This window comes from Macrobrachium rosenbergii, chromosome 5, assembly GCF_040412425.1.
Source record: "Macrobrachium rosenbergii isolate ZJJX-2024 chromosome 5, ASM4041242v1, whole genome shotgun sequence".
Taxonomy (NCBI): Eukaryota; Metazoa; Arthropoda; class Malacostraca; order Decapoda; family Palaemonidae; genus Macrobrachium; species Macrobrachium rosenbergii.
Window position 1 is genome coordinate 16346702 of NC_089745.1, and position 17896 is coordinate 16364597.

Genomic DNA, 17896 nt, shown 5'->3' on the forward strand with positions numbered 1-17896 from the left:
TGAATAGTAGGCACCAGTGGTGGTCATTTTTACCAAATAATAAATAATATATGACAATTTGATGCAAAACAGTTTCTCAGGATCTGGCTATAACCAAAGCAGATGGTTTGAAATCAATCTGACCGACCTAAGAATTGGGAATACTGTACAGTACCAGATTCAGTTTTGGAAAGAGCCAATGCCCTTTCATGAAGTAGCACTCCTTAGCGCAAGCTCAAATTGGTCACTGAAACTTGGTAACAAATAACTGGTGGCAGGGGAAATAATCAAGGACAAAGTGGGATGGCTGGGGTAGGAAATGATAGGCTCTGGTTTGTATACCTATGAAAAACACAAAATGGCTTTAATAAAATTATTTGTTCCTACGGAAATACAAACCATTGCCCTTGTATAAGACTCATTATGTACGTGAGAGGTGGTCTCTCTCAACTACAGGGAAGTTGAAATTCACCCAGAAATGTTATGATCCCAGTCATGCATGTGAGTAAAAGGGAGCAATGATGCATGTAACCTCCTACTCAGTCTGTCAAAAGAATAGCTAAGTGGTGGGGCCCTAAGCCTGAATGAGTGTGACTATATAGTGTCTTACTCAAGCAATGAAATTTTTGGAAAATCTTGTGCAACCCCCATATAGGTTACACTAGTTGGAAGGAAGCTATATCTGGCTAACATAATATGTGGGTTCAAAGTACAATATAGCTCTATTGCTGCCTACCCTCCCCATTTTTAAAAAGGAAGAGCAGAGGGAGTCAAGTCTTAAGACAAAGCTCTTAAACTGGATGCTGGATTGTTTCTTAATTGTATCATGGCCCAAGCCAGCAAGTATTCGACTTCAGCCACTGCTCTGCAAAAGGAGGAAGAAGGAAGAGACCAGTCACTTGACATTCATCCTTAGACTTACACTCAACCAATTACTAGAGGTGATATTCTTCAGTGATACTCTTCTGTCCAAATGGGGCTCAGGTAACTATACAAAATGTGAAGTAGCTACCACAGGTCCTACGAAGGTGGTCTAATGTTCCCAGACCCTTGCCCTCAGTACATGAAAACCAAAAAGTTCATCTGGCAGGGAAGAAATGGGCCTATGCACCTGACTTTGTGGGCTCTTGCCAAAACTTAAGGACTATCATCCTTCCTTGAGGAATCAAAGCTCATTTGACTGCTCTAAAATGACAGAAAGAAAAGTTGTTCTTAAGACACCTTATACTCTTATGCTTGCCAGTACTTACAAAAAGATGCTGACACCCAGGCCTATAAGGAAAGGTCTTTTAAAGATAATAACTTAATGCCTGCATCAGGCACACAAGCATCTCATCCAGATCACCACCAATGAAGACCCAGAGAGGGGATCGAGAAACACTCACATCTCTTGTCACACTGACGGGCTCCGAGTTTTCACCACAAACTCATGAACAAACAAAAACAAGAGAGAACCAAACCCTTTGAGTGCCAGGCAAGATATGATAAGCCATTAACTTTCCTGATACACTTTGACAAGGCTAACCCTAACATGAACACAGTTTTAAGCATGAGCTCCTGGTTTGAGGCTTCCAATAAGGGCTCAAAAGAAGAATGGGTTAAGCTGCAAAAAACAAGTCATATCCCACATGGCAGGATGAAGTTCCCATGGAGAACAAGATTTCTTACAGCTTGTCACAAGCATGGATAACGTAACAATTAAGAGAGCTCCTTACCCTAAAGTCTAAACACCTGGCTCAATGCCGAGTGATAGCCTTTCATGGCAGCGACTGAGAGGAGCTTGTCCTGCCAAAAGTATACTAGGAAACATGCAATTTGTTAAACAGATATTCCGACCACAGAGAGATTCCTTCAATTACACCAACTCCAGAAGATGGCCTACTTCCCTAGGTACATGCTTGAAGAAGAAAGGAAGAAATACAGTACCTAGACATCTCAAGTACGGTCCTGTGAGGGAAGCCTCACTTTTGCAGGATATGCTAGATAACCTCCATGTCTGTAGCTGAAGGGACTGAAATATCTGGTGGTACTTCAGAATAGGTGATTGACAAAGAGGAGCGGGCCATGGGGGGGATCTCTCTCGGTGCCTTGACAAAAAGGGTCAGCAAATCAGGTAACCACTCATCCTAATACTTGGTGTGACCAATATCCAATTGATCATTCAATGAATCAGGTTGAATGGCAGAAACACTTACCACATAAGGATCCAGAATGGGAGAGCAAAACACTGGAAGCTCCCTGTTTAGCTGCCTGGCTAATAAGTCGAACATCTGTGTTCCCCAAATCTCAAACAGCCTTTCTGAGAAACACAGGTGTAGGGAACATTCCATCCACACTACCTAACTATGGTGACCAAGCTGATCTGCCACCACATTTTGCCTGCCAGAATGTACATGGCTGACAGCTCAACAGCATAGCGAACCACCCACTTGTGGATCTGCCAAGCCAACCAACAGAGGAAAAGGGAAACTCCCCAACTGCCTGTTGACATGTCACTACGGGGATGTTGCATGGCTAACAACGCTGCTCACAATCCTAGAACGCTGATGAACCAATGAGGGTTATCCTCTGTCCACACAACCAATACAAATACAGTAAGTCATTCAAGTGTGAACCACAACCGTCCTTTGAGGCATCTGCAAACGGTCAAATCTCAGGAAGAGGATAGTTTGGCAGAACCCCCATGAGGAGGTTCCTGTCATCCAGCCACCAAGTGACGTCCTCTCTGATCTCCATCTCAAAGGCACAAGATTGAAGGGAGGCTAATTTGGTGCTGATCACAGTTACTACAGTTGCAACTGGAGTCAGCTGTGTGGTAACAAGCTTTTCTAAAGACAAGCGGTGACCAACAATGACCTGCCAAAGCTGAGCTGGTTGCTCCTGCTAAGAAAGAAACTGTACTGCCACCTCCCAGGGAACTTACTGGTACATACTCATGGCGCATTCCCGGCAACTAAGAATGAAATGAAACTAGCGATAACGGAAGACCGGTAAACACTAGAACTGCCAGAGCGGGAAGCAAGGAATGCGCCTCGATAACAGACAGCGGTTAGCTAAAGGCAGGGAACGTCAAAGGTCCGGACACGAAGACAGTCAGGTGGAAAACACTAACTGGCCATGAGAATAGGACTAAACCGGTGTCGCCAAATTAAGCGACACGCCGGAGATGACGTGACGAGGGGAGGGATGAAAAGACCAGGAGGAAGAACCGAAAAGAAGCGACCAGAGAGTGGGAATGCACAATCTGGCGCTCCGGGTCCTCACGTCCACTGCTGACTAAGACGCTACCCAGCAAGCGAGAGAAGCAGGAGAGGGAGAGGAACAACCTCCATGGTCAGAAGGGGGAAGGGAGGCACAGAAGGCCAAAGATGGTGGACGGGAGAGGGGGAAGCTCTCCCGCCACCAGCAGTCCCAGGAGGATATAGGCTGGTAAAGTCAGAGACCGTACCAAGGAAAGGCCAAACAATGCAGAGGAAGGGGACACAGGCTGTAGGCTAAAAGGAAAGGAATGCTCCCAAGCCTTGATAAGTTAACAAGACTGAAAACGATCAAGGGGAGAGAGAGCACTCAGGAAGGGAAAGGGTGTGCCGACATAACCAATAACTGGAAACTAACCTTAAAAATGACCAAACTAGGTTACGTGATGTCCCTCGCTATCCCAGCTTAACCAAGAGGCTTATTAGCCTAGCGAAAAAGCCAGAAACAGGGAGAGGAAGTTACACGAGATCCCTCGCTATTTCAGCAAACAAGAGGCTTATTAGCCTCGTGAAAAGCCAAAACAGGGGAAGGGAAAACATAAGATGAAAAGACCCTAGTCAAAACTTAAGGAGAGCGCCGCATTGGAAAAATGTACACAAAACACAATGAAGGGCATGTGAGCAAGCAATGATCGACCACCCCCTTTTTTCATGGAAAAAGGGGGCAATAGCCTAACGCCCCAAAAAAGGTAATACTAAATCTAACAACCAACCCATGATAAATGGATAAAATAATCAACAAAACAAATATAAGAGGAGGACCATACCCAACCCGATGTGGGCGTGAAGGGAAATGGCCGCCCTCTAACAAAAGAAATATCCATAATAATCAACAAATATCAAATGCATCCGAACACAAGGGCAAAGATTAAACAAAAATCTTAACAGTACCAACGTAAATAAAATTTCCAGAAGCTAAGAGAAGTGAAGGGCAAAAAATAAGGCATGTTAAGGAAATGATAAGAGGCGAATAGGCCCGATTAAACACCAGCCTTCACTCACGAAGCAAAGGGATACAAAGTCAATCAATCAAAATCACTAATTAGACTTCACGAATAGGAAAAATACCTAAACATGAAGAGGAACAGTGAGAAAGATCGAAAAACAAAGGCGACCAAGTTCACGAACCACGCATGGAGGTCACGTGAGGCGCGAGAGGAGATCGAGACGGGCGTTATAAATCCCATTAATTACTAAACTAAAGGGAAATAAGGAGCCTCAATCGCCTCAAATAAAAACGAAACACTGGTACTCAACTTAGATGAAGAAAGACCTTGTGAGGATGCCATAATGATGCAAATAAGCACAAGATAAAAGCACAACGAAAAATTTGTGACTGTAGGTGCTTGCTGAATTGGAATGCAGCGGTGATTTGTGTACTGTCCGCGAGTGGTGCATGGGTTTGTAATGGCACCTCTCTGTGGGACTTTTGACTTTGGGATCTCTATAGGATAAGGTTCCGTGTTTTTATAGTTCACCCTTTTCCATACAACTCCATCTAATGGAGCTCGCGCTCTGGGGGTAGTAACTCCAGCATTTCATTTAGCTTTCTCTGGTATCTATTACCTAGAAATAAGTGCTGAATGGACTTTTCACTGGGTGACACGGTCCCCTCTCCAGAAATAGATTTTTCCTTTGTCAAAATCCCTTTTATACTCATGTTTCCATATATACTCACTAAAAAGGTATATTAAAATTCAAAATAAATTTAGTAAAATTTTAAAATTTAGTTGTTTTAAAATTTATTAGGTTTTCTTATTTTTATTATTTACTTTCTATATTTTATCAATTAAATCACAGCGCCTCATGAACGTTAAGATGGGCATTACTGAGAATGTTGAAGATTCTGATAAAATTTCTTTTATTGTTCTGTTTCCAAAATTTGATCATTGCTGCAGGTTATATTTTGGACATTCACATCATAATTTACATGCTTCACAGTTATCAAGACTTTGCCATCTGGACATTTGGGGAGGGCCATATGAACTGTTCATTAAGAGTCCATGTGTCAAACGAGTATGGCCTATTTGAAGACGCGTCAGAATTACTTGTGCGCGTCTCTCTCTCTGATATGACGAACTCCATTTTCTAACACTGGATTTTATCTGTTTTAATTTATTATTTTCAGGTTCTTCAAGTTCAATGCATGGAGATGAAATTGTTCACATAAAAATTACACCAATTTCATTGATTCTTGCAATGCTGCAAACAGAATTTACCAAAAAGCTGTGAGAAATCTGAATAATTCCTTAGAAAGGAAACTTCAAGGAATTACTCATGCCCATGTGTGGTGAACCAAGTTGGCATCTTCTATCTTTGGGTCAGGCTCGTCTTCCATTCCACCAATACTAACAGGTGATGGTAGATTGGTTACTGGCCCTAAAGAAATGGTTGAACTGCTTCATCAAGCTTTTGATGATAAGCAGTCAGCTGAGGATGTTTCTCTCCCTGATCATTGTCATCCTGAACATATTGTTAAAAACTCTGCATTTTGCTCTAGGGATGTTAAGAAAATTCTTGATAACCTTGACAGCTGGGGTGGAGACGATCCTAATGGTTTCTTCTCTTTGTTTTTGCTCTAGGGATGTTAAGAAAATTCTTGATAACCTTGACAGCTGGGGTGGAGACGATCCTAATGGTTTCTTCTCTTTGTTTTTTAAAAAGGTTTCTAGTGTGTTGTCTCACAAGATTAACAGATTCTACAGATTTCTATGTCAAAGTAGTATCTTTGTAGATGAGTGCAAGCTTAGTAATACAGTACCTATTCCAAATAGTAGCATATCTCCAGGCTGCAGTAACTACAGGCCAACTCCTATTCTTCCTGTGCTTTCCAAAGTTGCAGAAAAACTTATTTTTAAGTCATTATACAGTACAAGTACAGTATGTGGAATCCAAAGGACCATTGGCTGTTAGTCATTATGCTCTTTTAGTTTTTACATGCCATTTGCATGAGAACCTTGATAAGGGTTTTGAGTGTAGAGTACTGCAATAGGATTTAGTGCTGCTTTCGATGTAATCAGTTAGACAGCAGTCAGAGTACTGCAATAGGATTTAGTGCTGCTTTCGATGTAATCAGTTAGACAGCAGTCAGAGTACTGCAATAGGATTTAGTGCTGCTTTCGATGTAATCAGTTAGACAGCAGTCATTTATAAACTTAAGAACCTTGGAATGGGTGGATATGTTTTAGGATTACTTAAAGATTTCCCTATGGGTAGGAAGCAGCGCATTCATGGGATCTTTAGAAAACCATAACCTATTGTATCTGAAGTTCCACAAGGCAGTGTTCTTGGTCAGCTGTTATTTTTAGTGTATACAAGTGGTATGGTAGTTGGCCTGGTAAACAAGATTATACAGTATGCCAATGATGAAACACTTGTCGATGTAGTAATGTCTCCAATCATGAGAAATTAAGCTGCCCTCAGTCTCAATTGTGACAAGTATGTGGGATCCAAAGGATTGTTAACCGATAGTCAATATGCATATGTGAAGCGGTTAGGTACCCACGATTTTCTTTTAGATCTGACATGCCATTTGCAAGAGAACCTTGATCAGGGTTTTGAATGCAGAGTAATTCCCACAGATTTTAGTGCAGCTTTCAATTTAGTCAATCATAAGGCACTTATTTATAAACTTCAGAATCTTGGAGTAGGAGGATGTGTTTTGGGATTACTTCAAGATTCCCTTATGGGTAGGCAACAGCAAGTTGCTGTTGATGGGATCTTTAGCAAACCAAGACCTATTGTTTCTGGAGTTCCACAGGGTAATGTTCTTAGCCCACTGTTAATTTCAGTGTATAAACGTGATACAGTAGTTGGCCCGGAAAACAAGATTGTTCAGTATGCTGATGATGCAACAATTGTGGGTGTAGTCAAGTCTTCACCTATGAGAAATGAAGCTGCCCTTAGTCTCAGTTGTGACCTGGAGAGGATCAGAGAAGGTGTAGTCGGTGGGGTATGAGGCTGAGCTCCAGGAAAACAAAAACACCACTGATTAGTAGATCTTGTACTGTACTGATTTCCACCCCATCAGGGTGAGACTACTGAATGAGTCTGAACTTTACTATACTTGGTGTAATTTCTATTCACATCAAACTTTTGAGAAACATCTAATGAATATGTCTAGAAATGTTGCATGGAAGTTAGGTATTCTACAAAAGACCTCATTTACACATAACTGATAAAATCAATGCAAGCTGGTTTACATCATTTGTCCTTCCTTTGCTAGAATACTGTTGTATATTGTGGATGTCTGCTTCTGCCTGAGATTTATATCTTCATGCTGGTAGGTTCATGTTCTTAACATTAGCAGTTATGACTTGGACCATCGACAGATGATTCTTGTTTGTTCATTTTCCATTGCAGTAGTTGCATTTTAATAGAGATCTTTCACATTCACAACTGAACCCTGATCCAGTCTTCCTACTGAGAGCAACCAGATTTGCTGAACAGCAGCACCGATATGCAGGTCCTTTATCCATCACACTGCTGGACTGTGGAACAGTCTCCCAGAGGATGTCATGCAATTGGACCCTCATAAGTTCAAGCGAAGATGCAATGCATTACTACTCTAAAACAATTCTCCTTGTTTTTTTATTTACTTTTTTATCTATTTATTTATTAATTTGTTTATTTTGTCTTTTTTAAGAACTGATCTCTCCTTTCTGTATTTCCTATTGCCTTCTGTTACTTCTTTCAAGCGAGCACCATATTCTTTGGAAGTTTGAATGTCAAGTCAATGGCCACTGTGGGCTTGTTCCAAATGAACAGGGTTCATTTACTCAATAATAATAATATAATAATAATGATGATGATGATAATAATAATAATAATAATAATAATAACCTGAGATGGGTAGGCGACAACCCTTGGAAAGTACAAAGTAGGTCTATGAAGGACAGACTAACCAGGGTTCTGCCTCCAGTCTCCATCATACTGACCCAAGACATGGCAGGTATCCCCCTACCCATGGTAGCTGGAGAGGGGGACTGCCAGCCTCAGTGTCCCCTCCCTTTCTTCTTCCCCCTCCCCTCGCTTCCTACAGAAGAGGGCAAAAGGGCTGGGAAGACTCCACTCTACCTAGAGGAAGAAGGCTAGGCTACCTGTCTGAGCTTAAGAGGAACAGGCTTCATCCCAACACCAGACATGGAAGGCTTGGGTTCACCAGAGGGTTTAGCCACAGTGGTGTACACAACCTCAGGAGTCTGAAGGATGGTACATGGTGGATTAAAGAATCACAAGAGTCCAATCTTCTCTTCACCACTACCTACCTCCACCTTACTTTTCAGGAATCATAAGGATGAGCCCAAAAGCAAATTTTTCTGCAGAATAAGATTATGTACTTGTTGCTAAAACTTTTTAATAGAATAAGGAAGAAACCACATCCTGTGTCCTCAAAACGACAATGGCCCACAAGTTGGCTCTCTGGTGGGAGGGGAAAATCAGAGCCTTTCTTCCCAATACCAGCAACCTTCTAAACCTTGCCTTCTCATACTCCAGTGAGACACCCATATCAGAGAAGTCGGCCAACATGTTACACCATATGCTGAGCCATGAGGCAGTCTGGAAGGAGTCATGGCAACAGACTCAATGGCTCTTGGCTCCAATGCAAAGGGGAAAGTACCTTACAGTCTCTCTCTCTGAGTAAGGTTGTTTGTCAATCTGCAGACTGATGAATCAACTGAAGGGGAGAAGTCGAGCCCTCTGGCATGTCAACCATGGGGAAGGAGCTTGCCTGATCTGCTGGACAACAAACAATTGTCTGATCTGCACAAACCATTAGCTAAAAAAACCATTAAACCATGGATGCCTCAGGCCAAAAAACCACTGGCAGATTATTATGCCCATGTATGAACACACTAATCTCCCAAAGCACCAGGGTTCTGGGTGATGAACCCAGGGCTGTGGGTGCAATTCCCTGTGTTCAGTAACAGCTGAACTAGTCGAGAACATACTACCTTAGGGGTGGGAAGCAACATGATCACTGGCATATGTATGACCCAGGAACCATGAATGTACTGAACAATAAGGTAGTGTTGGCTCAACCAGGTGTGTTTCAGACAAAACACAGGCATAAGAGCCAGAAGCAGTTCTTGTGGCCAAAAGAGAGCGGGCTGGCATGGGGTACCAAGTGTGCTTGAAGATACATAACAGCCCTACCTACATGGACAGGTCACCCTTGGGTGGCCAAACACCACTGCATCCCAGAGCCTAGGGAGAGCCCACAATGGAAGTCCTATGGGACTTCTTATAAGCCTTTCACTGAATTCTTCCTGCAGGAAGGGGATGTAGAACAGTGCTTACTTATTCCCCTTAGTTCAAGCTCAGAACCTGGGGGGAGCATCCCCTAAGGGGACGTCAGCAATTTCCAGGGGAGGTGCGAGCCCTAGGAAAAATGTTAAAATTCTCTAATTATATTCATTATTCTATTAACAAAAGTGCAGAAACTAATATTCAGAAGTTTATAAAATAATGCAAATGTATCACCTTATAACATCAGTTTCCTATAGTCTACTACTCTAGTTAGACTCGTTGGGTTTACTGTGTTTTGTAATTATTTGCCTCCCTCCCTATCCCTCAGAACCCCTTCTCTTTCTCTTTTTTTTTTTATTTTCATTTAAATCTAGGAGGGAATTTTATTCATAGATGCAAGGGGTGCATGGTGGGAAGGACCAACTCTTAGAGGGGGCATGACAATAAAAAGTTAAGAACCACTGTTCTAGCTCTTGCCTAGCTCACCTCTGGGGCACAGCTGGCCGAGGCAAGGAATGTCACCATAGTCATTTTGGGTGCTGTCCTTAATGCTGGGGTTATGGGGGTTTATATTTATGACATTTGAATATTTTTTTTTTTATTTTTATTATATATTTTGTTACTTTATAGGACTGTAACTTCACTCTGATAATCAAAAGTTTCTATTCCAGATCTGTAGCCGAGATATTAGCTAACTGCATCACAGACAGCTGCTGAGGAAGAAATATCTTCAACAAAAGAGGGGGTCAAGAATTAGCAATGGACAGCTTGAGGAAGAAACGACTGAGTGTTATTATGTAACGTGAGAACTTATTGAGTTGGATCTGTTTGTTTTACCTGAATTTCCATTTTATGACTGATAGAGCTGTTTCACAGTACTGGGTCAAGTTAATTTTATGTTCTAGGTGTTGCAGTGATAATGTGTTTTAATGTGGATATAAGGAAATATAATTCTGTTTTACAGCTAGCTATGTTCAAAGAGAACTACACTTGTCTCAAAGTGTTCTAGTTGTAATCAGACTGTTCCCTCAACTGTGGACCTGTTAACTGTAAATATTGTACATAGATAATCAATGTTATCCATACCTGAGCATTTTTTATGGAAGCTAGTAGAGCATATTAACACTATATTTATAACAGGTACAAGCATTGTAAAAGAATATTCTTCTTCTTCCTTTAACGTGCTCTTTCCCATTATATTACATATGTAATAATTACATGATGCAAAAGAATAGCATTCATATTTTTAGCATTAGTTGTAAGATTGTGTGGGATTGTATTTTTATGTATATATTATTAATAAATAGATATTTTTAAAAATTAGTTGGATTGGTAAACCTCCTAACATCACAATCAACCCCCATGACACAGCATCTCCCAGAGGAAGTACAACTTTTATAGGTGGGCCAACCTCCTTAGCAGATGAGGTAGTAAGTTCCCTCAGTCTTAGCCTTTGTTAAGTCATTGAGGAAAGTGCCAAAAGACAGAACTCCCACAATAATAAGGGAAAGGCCACAACTGATGATGACATCCCAGGAACAAGAAAAGTCAGTAGGAGTAGGTGGTGGCTAGCTGTGTACATAAGTTGGGGACCTGCTCATCAATGGAGGGAGCATGGTAGAGTTCCACTTACCATGCATAACCTACCTAGATCAAAGGAGAGCCGTACGCAAAGGAAGTTTGGATAGGCACACAACGGGATGGGAGGAAAGAGCTAGAAGGATTGATGGTGTCAATGGGCGATTATTCACCCCAAAGGAAACCTGCAAATGCTTCTCACCCTCCTCCTCTTCCTACTATGCCTCTCCCACTGCAAGGGAGACCACTTAGCACACTTCTCAAAGAGGGAGAAATAACTACAAATCCTATGCCTACAAGAACTACAATACCTGCATAGGTCTACAAGCAGAGGTGACATGAAGCACCCACACATGCACGCCAGCTCCTCAAAATGTCTTTGCAGACTTTTTTGTCCATCGTTATTTAAATTAAAAATAAACATATACCTGTACAGTAAGCATAAGCAAAAATTCAAACAAAAAAAGGTTGCAACAACTCAGTATAGCAGAAAAGAGGGAGTTGGAGTGGTTATACAGCAAGATAAAGGGATCCAGAAAATAAGGGAAATAAAGTACATGGACCTAAATATGGAACTGGGAGACAACCCCACAGTTGCACTAAGAAGTTACACTTAAGGCATTGGAAAGCAAGACTGAAGACAGGCACTGGGTATGGAGGTAAAGTACAAGGCTAAAAAGTGGATGCAGCTAGGGGCTGAAGAGACACTGCAAAAACCCTTTAGTTAAGTCTACAATGCACCACATGAGGTGCACTGAAAGCACTAACTCACTATGGGGGCAATGCAGTAGAGATGTCCATCTGGCAGCCAAGGAAAAAGCTTTTGGTGACAGCAGGTGAGTGAGGGGTATTCCCCCATTTAACCCCCCATCAATCACCAGTTAACTTTACCTTATTACCAAGTTTCAATGACCAATTCCAGTTCACACTGTTGAATACTCATACACAAAAGGTGGTGTTTATATTTCCTTAGGAAAAAAAATATTTACAGATGCCATATTTTCTGAGTCAGTCCAATTATTATAGAAATCCACATTTGACACTCTGGACTAAGATCTTATGTCATGTGCATATAGTATCACATAACTCTCCCTGATATAGTCCCTTGGGGTGTTTATAGACAAGTCTCTCATCAGGAACTGGTAGATTCTAAAGTTTTGCCACAACCTCAGAAACAAGGGAGAATAAGTGATCCCCTTCCTTTACATTTGCCAAATAGTAAGAAAAGTCCATGAAGCTCACCTAGGCCATTTGCTTCACCAATGCTAAGGCTACCATAAAAACAGCCTTGAGTGTAACATTTATATATAAAGTCTCCTAAAGGGGTTCATATGGCAAATTGGAGAGGCTTTGGGACAACCAAAGAAAAATGTTCAAAGCTCTTCATGGGCACAGAGACATCAACTGCAAAAGAGAGGTCCCATCCAAACCCCTCAGAAAATAGGGGAAAGGACAGTGATTGCCATTTACATCATGGACACAGAGGAGCTTGTCTCAGAGGAGGTAGACATAGAAATCCAAGATCTGTTGAATAGCGTCTCTGACCGAGAAATACCCCTATGAGGGCGCCAAGGACATAAGATGGCCCACTTCCCCTGGTATACATCTGCTGACAAAGAGTGAACAGTACTCAGTATCTGCACAGTCCTGCAAGAAAAGCTTCTCTCCTGCATAAGCTGCCAGATAGTCTCCAGCTGTGAAGTGTCACTCCAAAGACTGAAGGTAATTCAGCATAGGGGCTACCTAAGCACAGTATGCCTGGGGGTCTCTCTCTAAATGTCTTGACGATAAGGTTCAACAGACCTGGATACTACTATGTTTGTGGCCAATAAGGAGCCATTAGTAATCAACAACAATCAGGCTGAATGGTAGAAAGGAGCTGAAGTAGAAGTTATCCCTAGTGAGTTGAAAGGCATCTTCCAGAACCGTCCATGGATCAAGAAAGGGAGAGCAAAGTGCTAAGAGCTTTCTGTTCAGTTGTGTGGTGAATGGATGGATCAATCACTGGTAGCTTAAAATTCTTGGATAGCCTTCCCTCAGTTGTGAGTATAGGAACCAATCCATCCCTATGATCTATCCCTAACAACTGAGCTGGTCTGCCATCACTTTCCTATGGGTTGAAATATACTGGGGTGACAGGTCGATGGCATGGTAAGCCACCAACTTGTGCACCTGCCTTGCTAACATGCAGAGGTAGGGAGAACCTACCTCTGCAGTGGCAGAAGCACCATTCACAATTCTATAACATTTCAAACGGGATGGAATTCTAGGGAACTTCCAAAAGGTTTTGGTCATCCAACCACCACATCAATTCATCATTCAAACCTTGGTACTGTGACCGACAACTCTCAACATGAAACCAATGTCTCATTAGGAATCCAAACAAAAAAACCTGTTGGTGGGGTTGCCCATGGGTCATGAGTTCCTCTAGGAATGGGTGACCATAAAAAAAAATGTCAAAGTAGCGATGACTGTTCCTTATGAGACAAATTACAATGATGCTGCCCCAGTTTTACTAGTCCTTGAATTTATAAAAAAGGCTCCTACCACTATGAATCTCTTAACAAACTCAGTACTTTGTCTGCTGCTTAGACTATGGCTCCGATTTCTTCCCGTCTGAAACAATGAAAGAGGATCCTAATCCTGTAGCAAATGAACCTCTGAGGTTGCCAACTGTCTAGATAATGCATGAGGCATGCCCAAGCAATTGAGCCCATGCAGACACTATAGTGAACACTTGCTTAAACATCTTTGGGACAGTTGACAGTCAGAAACACAAGGTTTTTAACTAGTAGACTCCGGTCACAGATGATGTGGAAGAACTTCTTGGATCCCTGAAGGATGGGTATTTGGAAACATGTATCCTTCAGGCCAACAGAAATAATGAAGTTGACCTGGGGTTTCCAGCCTGAACTGTGTTGAGAGGGCAAACTCATCTGTAATAGCAGGAAAAGGGAAACACCAGTCTCGGTGACCCGATCCTTTTATCTTTCAATTTTCCATCCTAACTTGTCCAAGCCTTTAGCCAACTCTTCAAACACAGCCATGTACACGGATGGGAGGTGGCATACAATAGCAACAGGTACAGCAGCAGCACAAGTCAGTGAATCTGGAGCACAGATTATGGGAACACCTGAAGAGTAGGTGACCAAACAGGGAACATCAACCAGCCCTCCACCCATCCTGTCATACGAGGAGAGAGCAGACCTGACATCAAATATTCTCTCTGATCCCTCCATGGACAGTACAGCCTGTGGGGACTGTCAAGTAACAGACTCAACAAAAGCTGGGGAACCCAGCAGAAGTAAGGGTCACAAGAGAAACAGATCCAAGATGAGACCACAGGGTGAACATTAAAAGATAGTGGGGTCTGACCATCAGGTGAGTGGGTGGTATGTCCATCCCCACCTACCAGCCATTAATTAACGTCCCCATTAAAATCTAAAATATTAAGCCAGTTTGCAATGAGGTTTATTCATGCAAATGGTAATGAAATACATCCCCATTAAAATCTAAAATATTAAGCCAGTTTGCAATGAGGTTTATTCATGCAAATGGTAATGAAATACATTCTCATTTTAACAAATAATAAACAAAGCTAAGCTGGATAGCACATTAAAAGACACATTTCAGGTAGGAGCTTCATTCATCACCATGCATGTTAACAAGGATCTTCAAACAGCTACAGTCATCTATGAACATTCGCGAGGTTAGGTTCCAGAACCCTTCGCAGTTCAAGAGGAATTGAATATTTAGTAAAAGTCACTAAAAATGTTAATAAATGCTTATTTCTAGAGTTCAAGCACTAAATATGACCCAACATACTCCCAAAGCCCTTTAATTTCATTTAAAAGTTAACTTAATACATTACCCTAAAAAAATAAATGGTTGATGTAAAAATGGGTATTTGCCACACTAGCACATTTAGAGTACGGTACAGTATACTAATGTTACCCCTAGACTAATTCATTGGCTGCCATTTTCTTTTGCACTCACAGTAGGTAAATCAAGTAACGAATGGGACTGTAACTTAATGCCTGATGCTTTCTTTGTCATTGTCAGGAAGGTAAACTAGGTAAACTTCATGTGCCACAGAAGTCATATCACAATGGTACAATTCAATAAAATAAAGAAAACATGTACGTACTGTATGTAGAGGGTACAGGTATTCAATCAATCTAAAATTAGGCACAGACGTACAGAGAAATAATAAGTTGTAAAAATGTGTGCATGCCAACTACAAGAGAGAAAGAGAGAGAGAGAGAGAGAGAGAGAGAAACAAAAATCCACAAGCACATTAAAAATATTTAGTACAGCTTTCCCCCCAAAAAAAGTAGAATTTTCATTGGCAAAATTCTTCCCACATATTTTACCCTTAAAAGCATGAAATCTTATAAATCACTTCAAAAATTAAACATAAATACTTCTTTATGGTTTTTGAGGATTTCGCAAATTTTGCAGACCTGTGAAAAAATCGTAGATGTAAATTACTTACAGTAGGTTCCAACGAAAATTTCAAGAATCTGTCAATTCACAAACCCAGAAATGTAAATGCACGAGGTATGACTGTATTTTAGTTAAAAGCAAAATGAATTGGACCATACATCAATAGAGATTTCCTTGAAATTAAGGGTAACATGTCCAATGTACAAACAGCAGCATTTTTGGCTGAAATATTTTTTCATAATTTCATTGGTATTTTGAATAGTTCTGAGCTTCATTTTATTTGCAAGCCACTTGCTTCTGTGTTTTTATACTCATTTTCTTATCTCCTGACCCATAAAATCAAAACAAACTACACCTAAGGATTAACAACAAAAAATCAATGCAAAAATTAAAATAGCACCTGAAAATGCACCAGAAATATCACATTTCGACAAAGTTACAGTCAAACCTAACATGACGCAGGGTACTAACCTATTCAGGACGGGTGCTTTGGTCACTAACACCCTCAACCTAACCTAAGCCTGAGAGCCCTGAAGCACACAGATATTTTAGAATGTGTCCCAATGATTTTCAATCATAAACTCGCAAATACTTTACTTAGGTTACTAATAATTTACTGATATAATGACATAAAACAAACCTAGGTAGATCTAAGTAGTATATAGCTCTGCGGTGGCGATTTCCTTCTAACTTGACTTCTACAGCTTTTTGGTTGCTAATTATGGATTTACCTTCAATTTTTGTTGCACGAATGTAATTACCCTGTAATTAACCCCCAAAGTCCATCCAACAAGGGTTTCCATATGCAATTGTCACAAGACAGAGCACGTTTGAACAGTTCATATCCCGTCCAGCAATTGCAATAACTTGTCAACGTATGGGTAACGCCACCCTGGGCCAGTACTAAACACGGTAAAGGGACATTCCATTTGGCCGACAATATACAAATGCACCACCAGTACCAGAAGCCCTAAAGTATAGAACAAACCAGTTTCCAAGGTAAAAACAGGTGCGGATCTAATACTTAGAATTACCGAAACCTTTCTTTAAGAGCTCTTAAACAGCCCAACTATTCATTACTCTAATATCATAATAATCACATTGTGTACAAATTAAAATTAATCAAACAGAATGAACCACTTGTTACATAACATAACAGCCGAAAGTTATCACTGAATACAGTAAAAACAACACTTGTGTGAAACCACCTGGTTTTCCTCAACACAACTGCCATAACCTACAAGGTCACTTAGCTAGTGGTAAACTCCCATTATACACATAGGGTAACCTATAAGAACTAGCCCACTGTAGGCTAGCCTATTGCATACGTAACTGAAATGTTAAGAGCACTTGCTTATGCAACTCTAGTAGTACAGGCTAATCTACAAGCAACGAATGCTAAGCTAGCCTATTCCTCTGCCTGACCTGACGTAACTTAGCCTAGCCAAATCTTCCAACATTCTGCTAGCCTAGCTTCGGACCAGCCCACACACTTTTAATAAAAAGTGCAGTAGCCACTCTACGGTCACATTAATCAAGCTGTTTATGTAACTGAATAAAATTATGAATTCAAAACCAACCTTAGCCATTGCATAGGCTGGTAGCAAATCCACTCTGGCAAAATGTCACCCAGAAGTTGGCTAAAAGCTGGTGAAACAAAGAAAACCACTTTCTCGTCCTCTCTGGTATTCCAAATATTCAGACCACTACAATAATAAGTGACGCTTGCTTACCTCAAGCTCAGGCTCTTGCATGTGTAGATCGTCCACCTCCATTTTATTTAGGATAAACTGTTTACACCAGGCAAAAGGAAGTACAATAATTCACATAATAACAGCTCTCAACGTGTCTGTGTTTACAAACACCCCAAGGATTTCTGTGACGTCATGATGACAGAGCGCCTTAATGCTACTCAAATGATGATTGGCTGCTTCCCCAGTTACGTCATCAACTCTCTTCATCGACCAATCAGAAAACTCAAGTTTATACTTTGTCGAATAGGACAAGGTCTTTTAAACGATAAATATCTCCTCCTATTTCGCGTAATCTGAATAAAATTTATATCATAAATATCAATATTGTATCCATAATATAAATATTATGCAAATATTTTTAAATTTTTATGATAAATAAAATAATCGAAGTCATTTACCATAATATTGGACAAATCAGCTGTGATTGCATCACCTGAAAGCAACCAATCACATTACTTAAATGTTATTGGGATGACCTTTCTTAGCGTAAGTCTAGGAAATAAACAACTTTTTTATTAAAAACTTGATGTTACCGAGAAAAGAACAGAGTGAGAATCTGTTTCCATGAATAATTAAATCCATGGCAAATGACGTGTCTTTTCTAAGAATTGATACCAAAACATCAACTGGCCA

The 17896-nt window shown here is 40.8% G+C and overlaps 1 protein-coding gene across 2 annotated transcripts in view; it reads right to left on the reverse strand.

Moving 5' to 3' along the window:
• The window catches only part of REPTOR-BP (REPTOR-binding partner), a 36455-nt gene extending 19032 nt beyond the window's left edge, over positions 1-17423 (reverse strand). The window contains exon 1 of one of the 2 annotated variants that reach the window (XM_067103635.1): positions 17243-17423. In XM_067103635.1, coding sequence (XP_066959736.1) covers positions 17243-17284 — 42 coding nt within the window. In that variant the 5' untranslated portion in view covers positions 17285-17423. Of the gene's footprint in view, positions 1-17089; positions 17215-17242 lie in introns of those variants that run through there. The other variant, XM_067103636.1, reaches the window with a different exon arrangement.
• Between the last annotated feature and the right edge of the window lie 473 nt (positions 17424-17896).